This window comes from Hirundo rustica, chromosome 1 (assembly GCF_015227805.2).
Source record: "Hirundo rustica isolate bHirRus1 chromosome 1, bHirRus1.pri.v3, whole genome shotgun sequence".
In the NCBI taxonomy this organism is placed as follows: domain Eukaryota; kingdom Metazoa; phylum Chordata; class Aves; order Passeriformes; family Hirundinidae; genus Hirundo; species Hirundo rustica.
In genome coordinates, this window is record NC_053450.1 from 37,571,700 (window position 1) to 37,596,114 (window position 24,415).

The 24,415-nt window shown below is 36.9% G+C and overlaps 1 protein-coding gene across 1 annotated transcript in view; it reads right to left on the reverse strand.

The window, feature by feature from the left end:
- Window positions 1–5,605: 5,605 nt before the first annotated feature.
- RAB2A (RAB2A, member RAS oncogene family) overlaps window positions 5,606–24,415 on the reverse strand; it is a 42,733-nt gene continuing 23,923 nt past the window's right edge. Inside the window, exons 4-8 of the mRNA XM_040088341.2 lie at window positions 23,368–23,450; window positions 21,931–22,023; window positions 18,317–18,428; window positions 9,419–9,487; window positions 5,606–7,242 (exon numbers count right to left, since the gene is read on the reverse strand). Coding sequence (XP_039944275.1) covers window positions 7,147–7,242; window positions 9,419–9,487; window positions 18,317–18,428; window positions 21,931–22,023; window positions 23,368–23,450 — 453 coding nt within the window. The 3' untranslated portion in view covers window positions 5,606–7,146. The remainder of the gene's footprint in view (window positions 7,243–9,418; window positions 9,488–18,316; window positions 18,429–21,930; window positions 22,024–23,367; window positions 23,451–24,415) is intronic.

Genomic DNA, 24,415 nt, shown 5'->3' on the forward strand with positions numbered 1-24,415 from the left:
TGTGGAGCAGGAAGAGGAGACTCTCCAACACTCTGGCTCCCAGCACCCAGATAATGAACCGTCTCCTTCCTGCAGCAAGAAAGCCGATGTCTTGGCTCACAAAGCAGCAGTTTCATGAGAGGCTTCCCCTCTAATGGATCCTCTTTTCGACTGGTTGAGCAACAACTGCACAACTTCAGAATTTCAGAGCTCATTGAAGGAAAGCTGCTTTTCATCTTGCATAGCAATTGAATTAAACTGGAAAGCCAGGACGAAATGAAGTTACACACACCTTCAAAATAAAGCCCAAACCAAACAAAATCCCACCATTCAGATGGTGCTTGGCCAAAAATATGAGTAATAGGCAACTGCATTTTTCTTCTGTGATCCTACTGAAGACTTACACTACTGATGAAAGATCTAGGAGCCGGGATTTAGCTAAATAGGTGGGTCTGTGACCAACTATGTATCTAAATTTACATAGTAACATTGTTAAAACCAGTCAGCACTTTATTCAAAGTAGATAAAAGTATTTTGTTTTTCCAGTGATAATTAACACAGGCCTTCCAGAAGAATAGGGAACAGTAAATATGCTACTCTTTCTCGAATCATTTCCCTTAAACAGATGCCCAAACTTCAAAGAGGAAAGAAAAAGGTAGGAGAAGTAACGAAAAGGAAGACAAGTAAACTGGAAAGAAAATAGAATTGGACTTGGATAGGAACCCAGAGAAAAGCCAAAGCACTGAATTTATGATGCACAGTGGTCAGTCCTGCACATGAGGATGCCTTTTTCTCTGGAGTTACATGTCTTTTTAGAAAAACTTCCCAGACAGAATTACAGTATTGCACTTCTGTTCACAAACTTAATTTCTGCTCCATAGCAGTAACTATGGGACATGCCACAGGCGCTTTTGTTTCTGTGCAGGAATGTTTTATTTCTGAGATGGGCAGGGAGGAACAGCAGAGCCCATCCACTGGATTTCTGTGCACCACTGACGGCTGACAGACCTTCATCGGTGACCAGTTGGCTTAGGTCAGTCACGTTTTGCTTAGAAGTGGCTGAATTGACTCTCAAGGGCATCAGACACAGGAATTCTTTTGTGCTCTGATTTTCTCCATCTTAAGCACTTTAGACGTGACACTAACCAGCAACCCAAGGGCTAGTCATCCTCATAAATTAAAATGGGGTAGCCTCCCCCCCTCCATAAAGACAATCTCTTTCTAACTAAATTCAAGACAAAGCTTTTCTGCATTTGTATTCTACAATCACAGAAAGGTGTTGTACATTGATTCAGGGATTTTTCTGAGCCAACAGCTGACAAGTAAACTTGCCCATCTACTCTGCTGCCATCCCTGTAGCTGTCCTTCCTCCTAAGAAACACTGATTCACATGTGTCCTACAAATTCTGGACACTGCCTCAGCTCCAGTCTTAGCGTTGTCAAATGTGCACCTGTCAACAATTTCCAAATTTAAAAGTCCTTTCCTCACAGCTGGTTCAGTCCTTGAGCAGCAATGCCAGGCCAGGTGTGGGTGCCAGTGCCCAGGTGCTGGGCAATGCCTCAAACTGACAGCCTCTCCCTGCCCTATCTTGGGAGACAGCAAGCAACCCCATGGATTTCTGCCTTACCAAGTATCCCTGCTATTTAACTGTTTTTTTCAGTCACATTCCTTCAGACATTTCCTGCATCTGAAAATGTTTTCCCATGCCATAATCAGAACATGCAGTGTTTACTTGACTGCTTTAAGCCAAACAGTGTCAAACTGACAATGGCTAGTGTAGTACCTTGGTTTCTTCTGAACTGTCCTCACACTTCAGGATTTTTCTCCCTCCCAGTATTTTCTGTCTAAATCTAAGAAAAGTAATGAAACTGGGTTTCACTTAAGAAAGGCTAATTAGATCCTGCTGTAATTTACAGCAAATATACCACAGACCTAACCATCAACAAGAGTCTGCCCAATATAAACATTTATATCTCTGACTCTTTAATGAAGGAATTCTAAAAATCATAACTATGCTTGGGGGGGGGGGAGGGGGGGGACCTCCAACAAACATACTGATGCATCAATTCATCTACATTCATGCTGCCATGGACAATCTTACAAGAACTGTAATTTGGGAGAGGAATACAAATGGATGTGCAGACTTCTAAATAAACTTTGAAGTAGGTTTTTCCTATACCTTATTTCACTTCTATGTCACAGAGCCATGGGATGTTGCAATTAAATCCCATGTCTAAATACCAAATATGTATTCCGGTTTACATATCCAGTCAAATGCCTATCACCACAACACAGAGCTTTGCAACCCAACACAAGTTTTTAAAATTTATTTTTAAGCGAACAGTACACCTGAAGGTACAGAATAGCCATTTCTTTACTCAGCACTCTCATAACAGTGTGCTTTTTTTAGGCCAGGGTATAACTGACTGTGGAGCATGCTGGGTTTGCCTTCTCCAGCTTGGGGTGCCTGCAGTAAGATCACTACAGCAACAATCTCTTTCCTCAAGCCAGTGCTAAAGCAGCAACACTTCCCCCCCCGCTCCAGCTGCTAAGCAAAGAATAAACTTTTAGCTTTGCCCCTCCTTTATTGGAAGGGGAATAGGGTAATATGCTGTAATTGGTTTTCCATGTTTGCCAAGAGTCTGTTTCCTCTTATCATCCACAATATTTAACATAAGTCTTGTAATAGTTCCAAAAATAATAAAATCTGTCCCAAGAATAAAAATGATAGATCCACAACATGCTGCTTTTTTTGTCATGGTCTTGGTTTTGTAACATTCTGTTAGTAGTTTTTATTGCCTAATGTTGTGGTTTCTTTCATACGCAGCAGACCCAGTAAAGACATTTCATCAGCTACTTACACAGCAGCAGCCTGGATTATTTACAAATGGAGATTTCAGTAGTGTATTACAATAAATCACCACTGCATACTGTTAAAGTTACATTGCAGCAATGTGGCAGAAGAGAACCCAGAGATTTTAGGGGGAGGAACATTAGGTATACACAAATCATATATATGATCACAGCAAACAAATTTATTAAGATTTCCAAATAAAACCTGTTGGGCTTCCTCTGTCTCCCCTATCTCCTCCCATGCAACAGTGGAAGAGGACTAGGCAAATTATATCCCCCCACACATGCAAACCAGTACACACAGTAGGTGTAACAACAGAGCCTGTGCAATATTTCCTTCATGACTTTATATCATGCAGCCAGATAGCACACATATCCCTCTCTCCCTCTGCCCCACCCTTCCAGCCCTAAAACAAATGCCCCATACTGGGCAAATTCCTCCAAGTGTGGGAGTTATGGATGTGGAGCAAGTGAAGACAGAGAGCAACATTTTACTCATAGAATTTAGTTTGAATGAATATGAAAACAGAAAAGACAAAAAGGAGATGATACAGAGGAGAAACTAGATTTAGAAAAAACAAACAAACCCCATACCACAAACAAATAAACAAAAAAACCCACCAAACAAACAAATCAACTGAAAAACCTAAGAAGAAAGTTGTAGGACACTCAGTAGTATCAAAAGAGCAGTCTGTTAAGAGAAATTACTACCACAGACATCAGCATTTACAAAAGCAATACCTTACTGGTAACAACTAGGCACATTGGGATACTCTCTTTAAGAAAGATCGCTTTAAAAAACATAAAAATCATGCAATGCTCAAAATTGTCTTCTGGTATTTCCAAATTCATTTAATATACTGGTTTTTTTTTCCTCATTCCAATTAAGTTTAACTGTATTTTTGAGCGTAAAAAAAGGTTTCAATTTCTTCCCAAGAACAGATTTAGTGCTCTAATAGTCACAGGCAAACTCTTAAGGCAGAAATAACCTTCCCAGTTTAAACAGACCTCATTTAGTGTGTGCCCTTCTAACCCAAACAACATGTAAGTGTTGCACCTGAAGGCTCTTCAAAGAACACCACAAGAAACTAAGTGTCACAAAAAGTGTAACACAGCAGAAAGGCTACAAGTCTGGAGCTGGGGATGGGAGCTCTCACTGCTTGCTAGGGGCATCAGACACTTGTTACTTCAGCTTATCAGCAAGGGTTTGGCAGTTTTACCTTAACTCACTGCTGAGGCTGATCGGCACAAGAATAAACCAAAATGACTGAAGCCAAATGAGACAGACAGGTCTAAGATTAAGAGGGAGTTGTTAATCTTTCTTCAGTGACTGCCAAAATTCCTGCAGAATGTAGCAGAAATGGGAGAGACAAGTTTTTAGTCACGCTTAGAGGGCTTATCACCCCAATCTTCCCTTTTTTATTTTATTTTTTTTTTTAAGTTCCTTTTTTTTTTTTTTTTTTTTTTTTTTTTTTTTTTTTTTTTTTTTAAGTTAACGCTGCTTTATACCATATTTTAAACTGGGATTACAGGAAAAAATTGCACCTTGGTATGATTTTTCAATATCAACAGTTTCACATTACATGCAACAGCTGTACAAATTGCTGGGAATCAATTACATGTTTTGGTTCTTTGGTTGTGAAAATGTAACCAACAAAAGCAACTGCAATTCAACATGAAATCTCAGCAAGTTACCAGTCACTTATGTGCAAGTAAAATTGAAACCTGTGAAAGAATCATCTTATTAAAGCATATGCTTCAGAAGTAAACCCTCCTGCTAAGTTCTGTGCTATAAAATTTTCAAATTCTAATTGGATAAAATAGCATCAGGGTTTCTCAAAAAGAACCCCTACAAAAACAGTGATTTCTGTAGCAACAAAAGGTTTATATGTGCATAAAGTTTGTGATAAAAAGCCAGACAGAATGCATGGAAATTTCAGTTTTGTTCCAGCTACTCTTTGAAAGTACTATAGTCTTAACATAATGTACAGTCTAAGACTGGCATATGACCAGGACCAAACCAGAAGGATCAGCAATGAATTGCATACATGACTTTAGTAAGTCACAGTATATTCCTCTTGCCCCTCTCACCCCCTAAAAAGCAGCTCTGGTGGCTCTTTACTAGAATAGCCCTGGATTCCTGGGCAATCCTATACCTCTTCCATGTTTTCAGAAAATGAGACTGTCAGAAGCTTTCAGTTTTTCAAATCATCACCACTTAAAACAGCATGCATTTTTGTTCTTCTCAGAGCAGGCTGCAAATCCCCACCCCTCTGCTTCCTTAATAGACAATTTTTATGGCTAACTTAATTCCCCGTTGCAATGAAGCTCAGGCTGCTATATAAGAGCACACTTTTCTCTCATCTCAAACAACTGAATTCTACAATGTTGCCAAGTGAAAAAAAAACCAACTTCAAGTAGTTAATTTCAAGCTAATAGTCTTGTTTGTTCACTCCTTCTTGTAAACAGCTAGTTAGGACATGCCAGTTTTCCCTTGTCATCCATGCAGTTCAGTCTTACGGTTTTACTGTCATGCAACACAATTTCCAAAATTCAACTGAAACAGTAAGTGTGCACTACAAATGTGAAGTCTGTATAATAAACAGGTAACAGTTGAAAGTGTGTAAATAGAGTAGCCTCTGTATAATTTATAAGTTGAAAACAATTATACAACATTGCTGAAAATGTTCCTAAGTGTGTAAAAAAGAATTGAAGTCAGCAACTAACATAAATGCATACTGGTTCCTCCTTCCCTGATATAGCAACAAAAGGTTCCACACCATTTTTTCAAATTTTATTTAATTTCAGAACCACTGCTATGTTACACCCATTAGGATGAAGTTTATTCACTCTGGATGTTCAAGTTCTGACAATTAGGATGGGTGACATGAGGATCCCTTTCCCCCAGTGGTGTGTTGCAGTCAATATTGGTCCAGTAAGACAAAAATTTTGCAGTCACTGCCTACCCCCAACCCCTTTATTTCCCCCAATACATGAAGCATGGCCTAGCATTAGCATCACCCTTTTGTCTGCAATTATTTAAATAGGATGAGATGGAAACTCAGTTGTTTGCACATTTGTATGAAAGGTGACAAGAACATTCTGTATTTTAACAAATAAACACTTAAACACAGGATTTTGTTTTGCAGTGTTGCAACCCTTTCATTTGAGGAAAAATATGCCCCCCCTCAGCCATCACCATAATAAGTAACAAAACATTTGTAGTTTTGATTTTCATCAAGATTTCCAAACTGGCAGATTTTATTTTCACACCCTCTTCACAATAGACAAGATGCTTACCATATATTTAGGATTACAAGTTGTCACTAAAAGAAAACTTTACACAACCACTATACATTTAGGTTGAAAAACTGTCCTTGCATGAAAAATATACCTAGAAATCAAGTGGTAAACAAGAAAAAAACATTGAGAAGATTAATGTTTTTAAAATGTGCCATTTTAAATTTATCAACTCCTCCTCTACTTTTCATTCATACTCTGTTTTCACCTAAAGTATTTGTTAAGGCAAACAGCTAATCCATTTCTGAAGAGGTGTTGTGGAAATTGTGGATAAACAGCAAACATTTGGCATGAAAATAGATAGCACGTATGTAGCCTCTAGTAATATACATTAAGCATCTCTCTCGGACTTCAGGATAATGACAGGGGAGGATGAACATGCTAACAATGTCAAAAAGGCTTAAAATTTAGCATCCAAGCAATTCCTATTAATGCTTCTGTAGTTTTCAAGCTCTAAGTAGTATAGATTTTATGCAAATGCATTAAAGAATTCTAGCTTGGCAAGTACACCCAAGCAGGTTATTAAACTATATATACAGAAAGTGATAAATACAGAATTAAAAGAGTCCTTCTGCTTCTCTTCATAGCCTTGAAAATTGACAAAAAACTTGAGGACAGCGCTACAATATTAAACATTAGGTAACCTCAGGAGCTGGGAAACCTAACTACACAAACTGATTAAAATACTCAGATGACTTTGTAGTGTTTAATACAATTCAGTTCGTAGTCAAGGGCACAAGACAACATTTAACAAAAATAATCACATCAGTTGACCTAGAAATCAAATGTAAATAGATATGAATACAATCTCCAAAATCTGTCTTTAAGTGAACATTAACCATTTATTCAAAGTTATACAAGAATTTGAAGGATAAAGTCTTCTGCAACAGGAAACCAACTTACAAGTTTCATGTCTCAGTTGAATTAAGTGGAGGCGAGTGGGGCGGGGGGAGGGAAGGGTGAACAAACAAGTAAGTAGGCCCCATCCAGGCAGCTAGAAAGTAAAAACAGGCTCAACAGCAGCCTCCTCCAGCTTGTTGTCCTCCCTGATTGCCTGCAAGTGTTGCATTGGTGGCAGCATGTTGAGGGCCAATTTTTATGCCATTTGCCTGAAATAAAGTTTAATACACAGTGTAAATATTGTAGAATATACTCAAAAAGCTACTTTGTCTATTTAGAAGATCATATAACAAGTTCCCCTAACTTATGTAATGAATACAGCAAAGTTTGTAATTTTTTCCCAGCATGTTCTTGGCAATTAAATATTATTTAAAGTAAGATGCCTTCCTTCTCATTTAAATTTTATCTCCATGTTACACTCTGTAGCTTAAACTCCTAAAAAAAAAAAACCCCAAACCACAGAGCAAGAATTATATTTGAATACTATTTGGCATATGGCTTAAAAATACATAGCATTTGCTAAGAATGTATAACCTCTCCCCTCTTGCCAAAATCTCCACTAGTTTAATAGTTTAATATAAAACTTTTCCTCTCTAGACAGCATTTCTTTCTGTGTTGAATCAGCTGTAGAGGCTAAGGGCAAACGAGTGTTCTGTGTCATCAATAATTTCTGTGATCCCAAAAGACATGGCTACTTGCCAAGAACCCACACATAGCGTAGCTCTTTCATTCATCAAAATCACACTTATATCTTAACCCTCACTCCCTCAAGTGGATTTTACCTAAAAATACAGCACTTTGAGAAAAGTAATACAGTAGCTTCAGAAATTAAGCTCTTAAGGAAACTTTGCGTCACAGCAAATCTCAGATTTATAGTGCTTGGCAGTTGTTCTGCAGCAGTGGTAGCCTTCGGGTTTCTGGCACTCGCTCAGTATTGACAGCAGCTGATGCGGTTTCTTTTCGCTCTTTGACTCCTCTTTAATAAAAAGCATGCCCTATGGCTCATTGGTTTTGCCCCCTCTGGGCTGATAGCAACTTCTTGAGGAATCAAGGAGCCAGACTTGGCATAAAGCCAAATAAGTAGCACGGACTGTTGGCTCTTGACAGCATATTGCAATCAAAGCTCCGTAAGGCACAGTAAAGCAGTCAGCTACTATAAGAAACTCGACAGATACAATGAGCATGCTTTCTCAGACACTCTGATTGCTCTCCAATTTATACTGCACTACCAACTGCATTTTCTCCAAGAAAGATGTGGAAGACGATTTTAAATTTTTCATCAATGAACTAAATTTAAGAAGTGCTTCACCAACATGCACACACACTTTCCAGTCAGAATTAGTTTAGAGGATTATTATTCAAGCCTTATTTAGATACAAGTTTCCTGATGTATTACTTTGCATACTACTGAAGTTTCTCATTTTTTTCCTCTCTGAAGTCATGAGTATTATTTTCAATAGTCTAATTTTTCCCATGTTGAAATATATTGAGCAGAAAGAATTGAGACTACTTAATTTGAGTCTTGCCAATTCTTTCCCTGCTACGAAAAATCTTGCAAGGACTGTGATGTTTAAGAGAAGCATCACACTGACAGTCTGGACACACCTCTCCACAGAGCAGAAACAGAACAGAGTGGTGGTGCAGATTTTCACATGTGGTTTCATTAAGCACCTCAGCAACAATGTTTGGGGACATGCAGGATAAAAAAAAACCCAACTTGCTCTTCAGAAAAGACTGATCACCTCACCTTGTCAAATTTTTTATGAGACTATTAACTGAGAGCTTACACAATCTTAACATTTCTATACAATCCTATTGTTACGAAGTAAGATTTTCAACAGCACTGTCATTTCAAAATTCAAGAGACATTATATGTCTTTCTAGCTTGTTCCCCTTTCTCCAGCTCTCCACCCCCATCCTAAACAAGCCAAGGCACAGGCCCCAATAATCTGTAATTTCAGTAATGTGCATAAGCAAAAAGGCTAATCTTTTATTCCCTACAGTATCCAGCCACCTAAAGCAGGAACATTTCAAAAGTCTTTTATGTAACTCTCAAAGCAATCCCTCCCCTCCACTGGACAGCTCATGGAGTGCATCTGGCATATCAACATGGTCCCCCATTTACATAGTGGAAAATTATCTTTGAAAACAGATGACACCATATGGAGAAGTGGATGAAAGTGGATTTTCTTCTCTTTTGGGGATTTATATTATTTTGTGATGCTTCATGGATGGATAGGGTCACTTATTTTAATCCATTTTTATCACAATGGCAGACAATTCCACATCCAAATGGAACAGACAATCTTTTACTGTCCAGACTTCTGGCGGAGGTGAATTTTGTACTTTTAAAAAGCAGAGAGTGTGAAGAGTACTAAAAGTTACCTCATTATTAATGTCAAAAACTCCTTCCTGGATTTTCTCGTAGATCTCCTTTGCGGTGTTAATAAATGCCTAAAACAGAGGAAAAAAGACCACAGACACAATGAATGTGATACCCTTTGGTGTAAGATGCACTAATTGGAATTCAATCTCATGTGTAGTAGCTTCAGTGAGACTTTCCCTCCTGACCTCTGCAGAAACAGGTACGACAACAGCATCCTATAACCCACCCTGAAGCAGCAATGGATCACACACTGTTTACAAAAACAGCGGCATTTTCATAACATCTGTATTCTACAATCTGTTGTCCAGTAATTACAGGGAAAAAGTGGTTTTTAAGATATATAAATTACTTTTAAATTATTTATTTCTGACCCTTATGGATAGATTGTGTGGCAGATGGTTTCCCCTACCCTTAATATCTTTGTAATAGGCCACTCTAGATTAGAGTGCTTAGCAACATAAAACCACAGGGTACTTACAATGATGATGTAAGGATGCTGTCTGCTGGATGAAACCTTACGCTATCATTTAATATTCACCTAATTTTAAGAACATATTCTCTTTAATTAATCTTGCACACAACGGGCAACAGATCTTAATAGTAGAAAAGAGAGGCCCAGGTTTTATAATGACTTCTAAAAATCTATTGTTTTAATTCAGAGAAAATACTTTGACACTCAGGTCTGTAAAGGTGACTGATATAAATGTTTTTGGTTACAGTTTGCAATCAATGATTCCATTCTTCATCTCTCATTTAGCTTTATAGGTCAAGTAATGCCTAAAATAATGTATAATTTAGCAGGTGATTAACAGCAGCTAGTAATTACAATAAACATACAGTTCTTTTTGTTTTAAAATACCAACACCATGCAATCATACAAGACGCGCTACCTTCTGCACAAGCCTATTACAGAAAGTACAGATCTAATTCAAATATAAAAAAGTAAACAGGGTTCATGGAGAGGAACAAATCATACCTTTCCTCATTTCTACACTGGAAGCATTTGACTGCTGAACTTGCCACCAGAGCTTTGTTTCCTAATTAACAGGACTGATATGTTTTCACCTTTAAAGGCCTTACAGCTCCCCAGAGTAATCAATCTACTGCAGCTCAATTACTGCACCAAGCACACACCACAGCCAGTGAAGGAGACTTGAACGACTGCAGCAGGAGCAGAGAGATATGAATATGCATAAACTCTAAGTGGGTGATCGAATCATCACAGAGGGTCATGAGAATTTGCAGCAAAATAATGAGAAGAATTAATCATTGCAGATTCACAAGGCACTTAGGAAGCAAGTTCGTTTTTCAAACACGTGTTAGAGTTGAGAAGAAAAATTGGCTTTCAGCCAACTACGAATTGATTCAAATTCCTCAGAAACTGAAGTTTTCTATGTAAGGAAAAAAATTCAAACTTATCTATGTTCCTGATAACATACTAATTATTGTAATGGCCTCATACATGTGCCTATTGAATGGTGTAAGTCAACTTAGAAAATTCACACAGCTGGAATCTGTGAGGATCCTTACTTCTACTTCAGCAGGACATTAAGCAGAACTTGAAGTCTTAAAAAAGTGTTATGATAACTTCATGTAAACAAGCACTTAACAATTGGCACTTCTAACTGTTCTAGAATTTGCTGGCTAAGTAAAACAAGACTCTTAGAATAAATTTCATGAGAACTACATTAAATCTACAAAAATTACTTTAGAGTAACAAACTAGGATTTTAACAGACTCCCAACCAATAAAACTGAGAATAAATTAACTTTTGGATGCTACACTCAAGAACAGTCATTGCAGCAATGCATCTATCCTCACAAAAACCAGTAAAATGCACTGGGAAACAGCATTGCACAAACACGAAATTCCTTCTGTTACTACACATGTACTGTACAAACCAAAAAAGCATACTGAGCTTAGTACAGTATATTTTAATATTAAACATATTAGCCAAGAAACTGTTGATCCGAAAAATCCAAATATTCCATTAATCTCAGTTCTATCATTTCAGTTCTCTTGAAAGTCATAATCTGACTAGCCCATTCCCATCAGTGATTGTGGTGCATGACATATTTAGTGTTACAACAGCACATACTGTTACTCTGCATAGCAAAATGCCAGGTTGCACTGGGCCACAGAAATAATTCGTATTTGAAAACAAATCATAAGAGCATAGCACATAATAAACCTACCTCACGTTCTCTTCTTTGCGTATATTCTAAAAAAATCTTATTAATCAGCCATGAAAAGAGACTTGAAGCCCTTGACACTTCCATTTGTTTCTCACATCCATGTATTTTAAGTTACGATTCCAAGTGTAAGCAGACTCAATTACCTGAGAACATCACTAAAACAGCAGCTTTAAGAATACCTGCTTTAAGAATATCAGATCAGATTTTGGCATTGCATGCTAGTGCCCCAATTAGCAAGGACAAGAAGGTGAACTTGGTAGAACTGACTTCTTCCAAAAATCTCTTAATACTGCATGTTCTAACTCTTCTCTGGAACATGCAGCATACTATAAATTCTCATTTATGGGCAGTTTATCCTATTTTCAGATTAACTGAGCCATAGATGCAGAAAGACAGAGCAATTTCCCCTCAAATCCAGTTCAGATTTATTAGACCACGTGCAGGGGACTGCAAGAACACAGCTGTAGCACCTCACATGCCAGCTTGGATGCAGGTGCAGTTTAGCCACTTCCACACAAGACCTCACCAGCAAGCCCACAAGGGCTCAGCTGGCTGCCTACCAAGCCTACTGCAGTTGCACTGCACCTTCCCAGAATGCTGCTGCTACTAAAACACTAGACAAAGACACTGGTGCCTTTCCAACCCAAATCAGGTCCAGGTTCATTTTCACCACGCCAGGGGAGGCAGTACCAGACTCACCCTGCACTTTTACATAATCACTTGAAAAGTGGCCATGCCCCAGTACACAGTACCTCTGTTAGTCATAAAAGGAAGTGAGAGACTTTTGCAAAATCAGTATGTTAGACTTCCAAATACAAAAATCCTTGATTACATTTTGGGAAAACTCAAGAAAACAATGTATCTTCAAGAAAATGTCTACATTTAATATTATCCTCTTGGTCCTTTTCTAACCACAACTCACTGATGCTTTTATGCATGGGACTGCTGAATAGAACTGTAGCACAGCATTAGAAAAAGGTTGTATACATGTTATTCAGTGATTTGTTTTAAAGTAATGTGTTTTTCAGTTGTCTGGTCATTATAACTAGGTTCCCAAATAATAGCAATACCCCTTTGAGGAAAAGGGCATTACTGTACAAATGGGAAAGTGAGTCTTGCAAGATCTGCCTGTTGTGTCATGCCTGCAAAGCCAATAAAAGAGGCTTTTAAATCACAATATATCAGTATAATATCACTTTAGATTATTTGTATAAGGAGTTTCCCAATATCAGATTGCAACACGCGAATCAAGAAGTCACGTCTCACGACGCTTGCCCCAAAAAAACCCCCAAAACAACCCAAAACTGCAACTACGAAACACTACAGATACTGCATTTAAGGTAAATTAATCCTACAAACATTGAATGTAGAACTAAATCAACTTCAACATTTATATCACACAAATAAGCAAGTAATACAGTTTTACTGTCCTTGAGCCTAATCCAGGAAGAATGAGTTCTATAACTGGTAAAAACAAGGCAAAAAATAGGTAAGGGAATAAATTCCTAATACCTCTGTCTCATGGAAGCTGTATGCAGGAGTTATAAGCTAGGGGCACCAGAATGTGAGCAGTAGAGCAGCTACATTTAGTTTTCACTTGCAGATATCAATAATGTCACTTAACTTTCTCAGAAAGCTACTGGCAGGACAGGATCTGAGGACTTTGCTATAAGCTGAGCATAACAGGAAAACTTGTAAATGAATCACTGATACTTTTCAAAACTCAAGACTTTACAAGTTCATCTTCGCCTAAAATCAGATACGAGATCGCGTCCAGCAGTCAGCTCGTGGAACATGCTGCCCTCTGGTGGCAACGTTAAAATTAAATTTAATGCGTGGAAATAAAAAATCGGGCAATCATTATTTCCGGGATTCTTTCTTACAATTACATGAGGACTGCTTAAAGGTTAAATATGCCACAAATTCAAAAGTATGACCCAGCCAACACCTAGAATTTCCTCCTCCTCTCCAATTTCCTATCTCACCTTTTAGCAGTAAGATATTGATATAGTTAGATTACTCTACTATCTAAGAATGCATTTGGAAACAGTAACAACATAGACAACAAACGGATTTATGCCTAAAGCATTAACCATCTCAGTGTGTAAGTGGCACTGGATGGGCACTTAATAAAGTGAGATTCCAAAGCTCTGAGCTCTTTCATGCATACACATAAGGCAATGCTTTTTACAGCTAAATGATCTTTCAGCAAGAAGCCTAGCACACTAAAAAGGATGCAGAGGGGTTAATTATAAGCAGTAGTAAGGTGCTACATAATGAACCCACACCCTAAAAAGCACCCCAACATATTTGTGACCTTATATTGGAAGTATAGGTGCAAAGACACAAACCAGAACTTGATAGCTATTTCTTTATGTCCCCATAGAGGCACAATCTTTCTGACAACAAACTTATTGAGCTGATGCACATTACTAGAGCTCAAACTGACTTCAAAAGTCCTGTAACTGCTGTTGAACAGTTACACGGGACAGAATACTTGAGGGAAAACAAACAAACAAAAAAACAACAAGATAGATCCCCTGGAACTATGAATCCATTTCTCCAGTAATCTACAGGTCAGACAGGCAGTATAATACATTTCATGCCCTTCTATAAAACCTGAAACACTTAGTTAACTGAGACCTTTTATTCTCATCATATCATGAGATGCCCAGAAGCCCCAAGAAACACAGCAAAGCCAGTGTTCCTTACTGTGAAGCTGGGGCACAATCCAAGGATTTGCCACAAGCAGCTAAAAGCTGTATATCTTCATTACAGCCAGGTGTCCTGCCCCTTTCTCCCTTCCTCAGCTGAACTGACACAAGCTTCAACCCCATTTTCTCACAGGAGAAACCAGCTAAAATGTCAGCCTCGCATAGCTGAAAGGTCACAGAACTTTGATTTCCAGGAACTTGAAGGAATACTGCCTTTGTCACAAATTTAGATAAACCTAACTTTTGGGTGGGTGTTTCTTGGTTTTTTTTTTAAAGACTCATGACCTAGAAATCCTGCTCTTTCGCAAGTGCTAGTCAGATTACCTCTTGTAGGTCACTTTACCTTGCTATGAAAATTGTAACATCCTATGACTTTCAAGTTTTATTAACTAAATCCCTGCTTAATATATTACTGTGTCAAACAATTGTTCACTTCGCAGCTATTAGTTGTGTTCAGGGAGGGTTGGAAGGGAAATAAAGCACACTCTAAAAACCAGTTCAAATTTAGATACCTCTAAGAGCATTTCCATGAGATTTTCACTTTCACCCATCAGAATATTACAAAAGGCGATCTCCCTTCTCTTATCTGTGCCACTGCTGAAGCTACAGAAGCATTGAATATTCATTATCAGTTTAAGCAAAAGTATGAAAGAAGCTGCCTGAAGAGAAAATTAAGTTACAACTGAAACAGAACTATTGAATGACCATTGAGCTCCATGTAGCCGAAGTGCTCCACTGCTCAGTCAAAATCATGAGTCTATTCAGAGTTAATCCTAAATATTGAATTCATTATTGCATTCTATTTCTGTGCAGACATCTTGGAATAACACAAAAAATGCTCTGAAGTTTGGCATAGGCACTCCTACATATGGGAAACAACTTACTAAAACCAACTCTCACACCAGGAGTCAGTGATACACTGGGCACATTCAAGTGAGATCAACTTCTGAACAGTGATGATGTTCTAGCACTGCTTCAACCAGCATCCAGGAAACTTTCTGGCTTAAGATTGGTCATATCGTTAATCATTATTAAAAGTAGCAGTTTGGAATGAAATAATAAAGCACAAAGTTACTGTCATTTCCCAAATACAGCTAGGTATCCTTACTTCTTGAGAATCAGTGCACACGATAGGATTCAAACCACTGATATGCCAAGGACAAAGAGTTAAGCACCATGTGCTATAGCAGACTACATGGTCACCCCCAGTTCATGTAGGTGATTCTACTCTGCCCCTGCCCAAGCAGAAAGCTCTCAGCAGACTCTGAACTGCAGGCTGCAGGTAAGAGCACAATTGATAGTAATACACTACTGCTGAACTACCAACAAAAAAACTAAACGTGATAGAATTGCTTATGTCTCTCACAAACAAGACAAAAAAAATTCTTAGGTATTATGTGTTGGTTTAATGAGAGGTCAGAAAGTAATGGATGTTATGATTAAAACAAGTGCAAATCTGCCTGAGGTTCAGACCCGAGACTTGTGCATGTACAAGTGAAAAGCCTCCCAATGGACATCACAGCACAAAAAGTCAGTAATATTTTGATAGTTGGTTACCTTTACAGCTTCAGACAGAGACTAAAAGGAAATCAACAACAACCTCCTGTTTAAAAAAATACAATACTGCTAAAGAGACTAGCATTAACTGTCCATGCAGTGCAGTCAAATTATAAAGCCTGTGCCTAACCTCCCTTCAGTAATCATTCTATCCTCTCAGTGATGCAGAAACTTTTTACACAATCCCATTCCACATGAAATACGATGATTTAACTCTATGGTCACAGCAAATTCTTGCAAGTCTCCAAAGTACCTATGAAGGAAGAGCTTGCATCTACTTCCCATTCCCTACAATCTATTACCTATTATGCAAACAGGGTGGAAACTTCTCCAACAGCCTTGCACAAAAGAAACAGCCAAGATGTTTTCCACTCTTTATCACCCATTTCTATTCAAGAGATGTAGGTAATGAGACATAATCCTGAAGAGTATAATGAATAATTTTAAACTGCTTTAAGATCTAAGCACCAAGAAGGTCATTGCACTTCTCCAGCTATGGATTTAGTAAGATATTCCACAGTGGTAGAAATCAGGATGAAACGAGGGAAACAAGCTTAAAAAACATTACCAACAGAAGCTGATTTGTTCATATAAAGAAACTGCTAGAGGTTAGGATTTTGCTTCAGTAGCTGTTAACTGTTCTACATCATGCCACTTTTTTTGTGTTAACTGAGAACACCATTTAAGGAATGCACTTGACTGTCACTGGAAAGGATTATATCCTAAAGCTTTTCCATCAGAATTAGAAAAGACACACAACACAACACTCACTCATATAATCACAAGGAGAGGATTTTATGTGAATATCTGATAAAGAACTTAATGCTCATTTGCCTCCTGATAATCAGAGATGCATTAGATACGGGACAACTCCTTCACTAGGATGTATTTTTTGATGCAAAAAGAGGTGATAATGTTAGAATCAGGTAGCAATGAATTCTGTGAAAGTCATCTGTAGATTACTGTAACTTTTCAAAAAAATTAAATATTTTATAGCTAAAAGGCCTTACCAATAAAAGAATACTTCACTGGCCACACACCATTTTGAATTTAGGATAGTTTTGGAAAAGGAGTAGATTACATAGTATAAGAAGCTAAACTATGTCATTATTAGAAAGGTCAGTGTGGATGAACCGAGTATGGGCCTGAAAGACATGTGAAGCAATCTTTCTGCTGTACATAGCACTAGCATCTCAGCTGGAGCTCTTGGTGCACCACTGTACTTGCCTGGCTGCAATGCAGTTAGTTTTTTTTACAGCAGTCTGCACGGTGCCATGTTTTAGATTTATGACTAAAACGGGGTTGATAACACACCATTGTTTTAGCTACTGCTGAATGTCAAGGTCTTGTTTCTTACACTGCCCTCTCCTGACAGTGATTAGGCTTAGGGTAGGCAAAATCATGGGGGACATGAACCAGCCAGGACAGCTGACCAGAACTGGCCTGACAGGTATTTTGTATTATATGATACAATGCTCAAGAATAAAAACTAAAGGGTAGTCAAAGTCGCTGTTTCTCAGAGACTGGCTGAGATTCTATTTGTTTATAGGAAGTTGTGAGTGACTGCCTTTTGTCACTCTTCGCCCATCTCTTTCCTGAATTTTTAAAACTATCTTAGGCCCTGAGTTTGATCTTGCTTTGGCTCTCCTGGCTCCTCCCCCATCCTGCTGGATAGAGGCACTGAGTGAGCAACTTGGTGGGTATTCAGTTGCAACTGAGCTCAGCCCACCATAAGTACCCTTCAAGAAAGGAATGCAGTAAACCAAGGTGAGAGATGCAAGAATTCACACGTGTCCAGAAATGTGAACTGTAAGTCAAACTTGAAAAGACCAAAGTTCATTAAAGTAGCAAAAACTGAAAAACTTATTCAAATACATAGCAGACTACAGTAACCAAGAAAATGACGTCTTCAGCAGCTCTGTAGAGGACAGAAAATAGAAACTGTGTGCAAATTGAAGAAGATTCCTACTGGGTAGTAGAGAAGAAAGATGATGACAGTACAAATACCAAATCACTGCAAGAGATTGCTCTGAAGAGCTCGTGATATACCAGGAGCCTTTAGAACAGGTTACAGTGACATCTGCCAAGAATACCAATAGCTTGGCTTGCTTTGGACTAGCAGATCTATTCTAGCCTTACTTCTTAGATTTCATGGCAGACAGAAAAAGATATCATACTTCTTATGAAATGGCAGACAGAAGTTAGCCATTTCTCTGATCAAATACTTAAAAAAAAACCCCTGCAAGTACATTAATGTGGAAGTCTCAACAATATAATTCGTGCTGTGCAACCAAGTACAACATAGGCAGTCTCATAATACAAAGAGTAGTTATTCAAATTAAGGAACCCAAAATCTAGAAGACTAGTTTCTACACAAACGTGTAATTTAAATCAACTGTTTTAGTAAAAAGCCAGTGTTGAGCAAAGTTACCTCCTCTACATTGGAAGCAGTTTTGGCAGATGTCTCCATAAAGATAAGTCCATGTTCTCGTGCAAATGCTTCACCCTCTTCTTTCTTAACTTCTCGTCTAGATTCTAAATCACTAAGATAGAATAAAAAACCAAATGTTATATGACATGATCTAATGTGTCCATATAAAGATTACTCTTCACATACATACTTATAAGCCTGAGAAGCCAAGAGCCCCCATCAGAACTTGGGTATGTAACTTGTACAGCCCTTAAATAAAGTATGCACTTAAAGCATATGGAATAGTCAAAGGCATCACACTCACTTGAGCTATAAATCCTAGCTGACATAAATCTTAAAGACTTCATGAAATAGCTTTCTACAGGACAAGTGTGTATTTCTCTACGTATTCCTTGAATACTAACTTTAGGCATTGTATTTTTAGTACATATTACTCTCCCCTATAATATATGATAATATATATCTACCAATATATATCTACCAATTCAGTACTACAAAGCTGAGCTGATAAAGGAGCTTTGTAAATGATTTATTAATATTAAACCTAATTTAAAAAATAAAGTTCATTTTTTCTATTCAGTAGCAAAACTTCATACAGTCAATTCCTTTTCTGATAAAAAACTTAAAATCTGAAATAAGTTCTTTTGAACTATGTTAGCTGTTCTCTCCCAGTGAGTTAGCATTTCAGTTTTGAAACTCCTGGCCCTCCAGCAGCAAAAGAAATTGAAGTGACTGTTAGACAAGTTCTTGCTTCCTGCTTTCCAAGCAATTTAATTCAAAGTTAAATACTACCCAAAAAAGCCGAAAAAACCCCTCCTGGACTGGAGACAAATCCATTTCTCTAATTCATGCAGACATAAGAATTTTATCCTTACTTTTTAAAGAGTCTTTAAGAACAAGGAATTCACATATGTGATGTAACTATATTACATCTTGAGCAATAAAAATTATATATTTAGTATTGATGTGTAAGTGTAAGATATATATTTCAATGAATTTTTATCTAAGTTGTATATGTATATATATCTACTTAGATACAGATTTTTAATTAAACAGCATAAAAATAGATATAATTTGCAGTCAGTATATAAATAAAAAGTATCATACCAGACTTCAGTGTTTGCCAACTTTGTAATCATACATATATTAAAAATTAGTAATACTCACTGTGGCATCTATTTTGCAGCAAAGCAGGTTTTTGTAATTTTTAACGAAATGCTAGCTTAGATGAGTCAATACAATTCAGCACATTATTTAAATATTTAAAAAAAATAAGATAAGGATACAAGAAGTATCTTCTCAAAGCAATTTTGAAGTTGATGTTCATTGTATTTAGGCACTCCCAGTATTAGCTGATACTATCTTTTTCAACCTGAGCAATGACTATTTGCTACTACCATGCTACCCTCAAAAATACCTTATTTAAAACATTGAATCACTTCAGTGTTATCTCCATGACAGAACATAAACTTTTTACTTGAAATAATGCAGTCATATCAAAAACTGCAATGACAGCCCAATCAATACTCAATACTGATACCTAAACATATTCTTAAAGATCTTTAACTACTTCTACTAACCACAGTTGTCTTCCTCTCTCCATTCCAATAATTCGAAGCATTTGGTCTTACTAGATCAATATAGCTATGCTTTGTTCTGGAAAGAAGATTAAGTACAGTATTTGTAATGTTTTAACACTAGTATTTGTAATGTTTTCAACAAACAGCCATTATATTTCAAATTAAATTATCAACACTGTTCAAATCCAGCAATAAGTCAGTACTACAAACTTATGTCAAGTGCACTTCTGGGAGTCGTTAGAGCAGTATTTATTCCTTCAAAACTACTGTGTTAGCATACATGTTCTTCCTTCCACCCATCTCTAGTATAAACCTATTATAAGAGGTCTTTCAGGATAATGCAATAAAATTGAAGGAGTTTTCTTCTTTCACTCCTTGAAAATAATATAATTTAAAAAGTTTCAAACTTTTAACAGTGTGGCACCTTAATCTGTAACAATTTACTGTGGAAGTTTTTAGTGTATTTATTGTTTGAATAAAACCTATCTGTAACTGGGATTTACTGGACTAGCTGCAAGTAGCAATCAGTCTGCATCAGCAGAATGCAAGACACAAAAATTTAGTTCAATTGCTAAGAATAATCAGAAAGTTACAAATGTCAATTAAGTATGCAAACTTATCTCAAACTGTACGCTTTACTGTTTCTCTCAGTGCCATATTTTTACTCACACAAGTATAAAAACAGTTGGCAAGGGCCATCACGGGTTTACCAAAGCTTCATTTAATGAAGCAAGATTACATTTTTTATATTAATTTGTCAAGATAATGCTTGACACATTCCTCAATTAAAAAGAAAGTTGTTAGTCATTTACCAGATAATGTAAAAAAAGTTGACAAGCTTCACAATTAGTTAGTATGTGCAATGGTTTTCAGGAGGAGGTAGAGGGTGGCGGGGAAGTGGGGGGGAAATAGAAGGGAGAAGAAGGGGAAGAAGAAGAAAATAAGAGTTCAACAGGCCCAAACAGCAAACCCAGACTCACTATCACAAAGCTGCTTCTCAGTAGCATCTAAGAAATGATCTGGCTGCTCATGAAATTTTCAGGGGCATGCATACACACCATTATTTCAACTGGCATCTTTACCTTCAAGAATTGCTGAGGCATGGAGAAAAGTTCATGTCAATCACATAATTAATGGGTTATTAAATTCTGAGGTGATACTTTTGTATTTTGAAAAAATTCTGCATCCAGAAAGAAAAAAAAAATCTAGATATGATGCTGTAATTCACTGGATCAAGAACCAGAAGAATTATAATATATATTAACTGATATATATTCACAGGTAATATATTCACTGATGTGTTTTTATTAAGTCTTTCACTACAAAGTCTCAGCATCAATAAGGAATAATTTTTGACAGCATAGCTGATGAGAAGACCAAGGAAGGAATTGATTACAAATTGGGTAATACTTCAACAAGCTTTAGTTGTATTTTCATCACCCAGTGAATTTACCATGAAATGGTGAAAAAGCATTCTCCGACCCCAATCCCAGCTAAAAGGTACAGAATATGGAAGAGGCTTGTAAATCAGAAATGTCTCAATCATTGAGGTAGGCACTTACATTTCAGTCAAGTTTTTGATGTGAGTCCTGTATTATCGGCTTTTTTTTTTCCTAAATGACATTTTCTCTGATGTGATACTTAACCAAAAACTAAAGCACTTCAGAAGACTCCAAATTAGGAATCATATTCTCTTTATAAGAGAGAGATCTAGGTGTTTCTAATTGGTGATTCCAGAAACAAAAAAGCATAAAAAGACCAAAACTCATGTAATCCATTGCTTCATGGATTTACAATCAATCTTTTGTAATAATTACATCTAGAAAAGATTCATAACGTAACGTAGTTGATCCATGTGCTGCACATTGTATTAGTTTAAGAATAGGAAGGGTTTTAGGCTCATCACAGAACTATGCACAGTGACAGAAAGGAATTTAAAATTAACATATCGCCTACAAATAAGAAAACCCAAAGCTGAAATACAGAGAAGTTAAATCTTCCCCTCTTACAAAATAACAGCTAATAAAATTTTACCTTTTGTTTCCAATAAGCATTATAACCATGTTGGAATTGGAATGCTGACGAGCATCTTCTAACCAAGTTGTCAAGTGGTTGAAAGTGTCCCTCCTAAGTATAGAAGAGAACGAACATTAAAAGCAGTATTTAAGAAATCTTTCCCCTGTTAGTCCGCTACTCTACTTGAATAACCAGCTCATTTATTAGTGTACATGCTCTAGGGATAAATGCTAGTAATCCCTTTGTGACAGGAAGAATGGGCGAACAAAAATTTAGCAAACAAGGAGTGTTAATGAACTCTGCCTGAAAAGTAATTGAAAACACATTTGCTACAAAGAGTAAAGAGGATTCTTAGAGCTGTAAAAATCTGTAATTTTATATACATATAAAAACTGAACAGAATTTTAAGAGTACCCATCTGCTTCAACCAAGGCAAACAACAGTACAAATAAACACATAAAGTAATATTTGTTTTACTGAAAGCAGAAAATAGTTGATAATTTTTATGTGAGTTTATAAGCTGAATAATAAACTTAGCAGTAAAATCTTTTAAAGTGAGGTACATGAATGTGACACATTACAGTTTTTACAGAAAGTGTAAACTGAGTAATAAATCCCATGCTTGTAGAGTGGTTTTAAGATATTGTATTTCATTTATGAATCAAAGATTCACTTACTGGAAATCCAAAGGAAAGAATACATTACTTCCTGATATTTAAATAAAGAAAGGGAACAAAAGGAAAAACATCTAGGAAATCTCTAGTACAAGTGGTTGCTCAATGCAACAAGAGCCAAGACCCACAAAAGGAGGGACACAATTTAATAGGACTTTGGAGCCTCAACATTTTCATAAACCAGACAGAGTACCCACAGTTTTACAGATAAACTGTATATAGATACTTTATTTAATATAGCAGGGAAACTTTAGTAATTTCTGAACAACTACGAAAACAGTTTCAGATTAAGACCTGCATTTTCCAAGCCTCATAAACACAGCAATGGTACAAGTTTTCTGGTATTTTTTACGTAACCAAACTTGTATGTTTTACTATTTCACTCCTTTGCAGAATAGCACTTCAGTAAACATAATCTGTTACAATTAAAGAAAAACTATACCTCATGATAATAAAATACTAGAAAGGACTTGATGAAATATTTTCAGGTATTTCTCTATAAAGGTAATCCAGAGGTTGATGGTCAATAGTTTATAAAAATATTTTATTTAATTTCTCCTCAGATTTTATGCATGCTTTCTCAACTACCATACAGAGAAAACTGCAAGTATATAGGTTACATATACTGTATCTTGACTTAAAGCACTTAAAGGAAGTTGACACAATGTTAGATTACCAGTATCCATAAAAAAAGCCAGGCTAGATGAGACACTTGGCACTACTGTACACCATAGCACAATTCTACAAAGACGTATCATTGTAATCCAGTTGGTATTCTCACCTTGTAATGTCATACACTAGCAAAGCCCCTGCAGCCCCTCTGTAGTATGATCTTGTGATGGAACGGAAGGACTCTTGCCCTGCCTGTAGAACACAAAGTTTCATTACTTCTTATCTAATACTTATTTTTTGTTCCTGAAAATCATGAACTTACAATCACAGGATCATAGAATTCTACTTTTGAGAGATGTGATAAGGAAGAGTATGGAAGGGAAATCAGAAAGGAGACAACTGGGGACAAAGTCGCCAACAGTAGCAAGAGAAGGCACATAGGGAGAAGACACCAACTACAGCACAGTGCTGTTAAAAAAGAAAGAAAAAAAAATCGGAACAAGACCTCTAAACCTTTTTTGGCAATCCCTGACAACCCAATTTACTGAATGGCTTCACAATACATGAATCATTATTAGAGCACAGAATGGACTCCTAGCAACTAAGCTCTGAAGACAAATTTGAAAGGAAGCAAATAACCCAGAGCTTCACATTTGAATTCAATAACCCGCTCCCTGGGGCAGCTGTTGACACTAGAATAAATAAAGTCCATTGTAAATAAATGATGAATGACATCTTTACGCCCACCATCTGCTGGTGTAAAGGTTGTTGGAAGGCCAAGGATGCAGATTTTATCCGTTATATCATAAACTGCAGCCAGCTTTCAACAGTCTTCAGATGGAATTCTTTCAGTAATCATTTTATTAAGAAAAAACAGAAAATGGTTGTGAATTCAATTTTACACAATTTTGCTCCAGAGTTAATCAATTTCCTCTGTACTTGATAAATAATGCTTGTCAAAGCAGCTACAGTATGCAAGAGTCATCTTCATATACACTGTGAAAAACTTCAGTCAACATATATTACATAGTTCTCACAGAACAGTATTCTGTAAAAAAAGCACTTAAAAGAACATGTTCAATATGTATTCTGTATTCCAGAATACAGTCCTGGAAAATAAGTATTCATGGTTGCAGATCTTGAGCTCCTCAGGCTCGTGTTTTTCAGAAGAGCTATCTAGCACTTTACACTTGCTAGAAGAAATATTTACTTCTAAT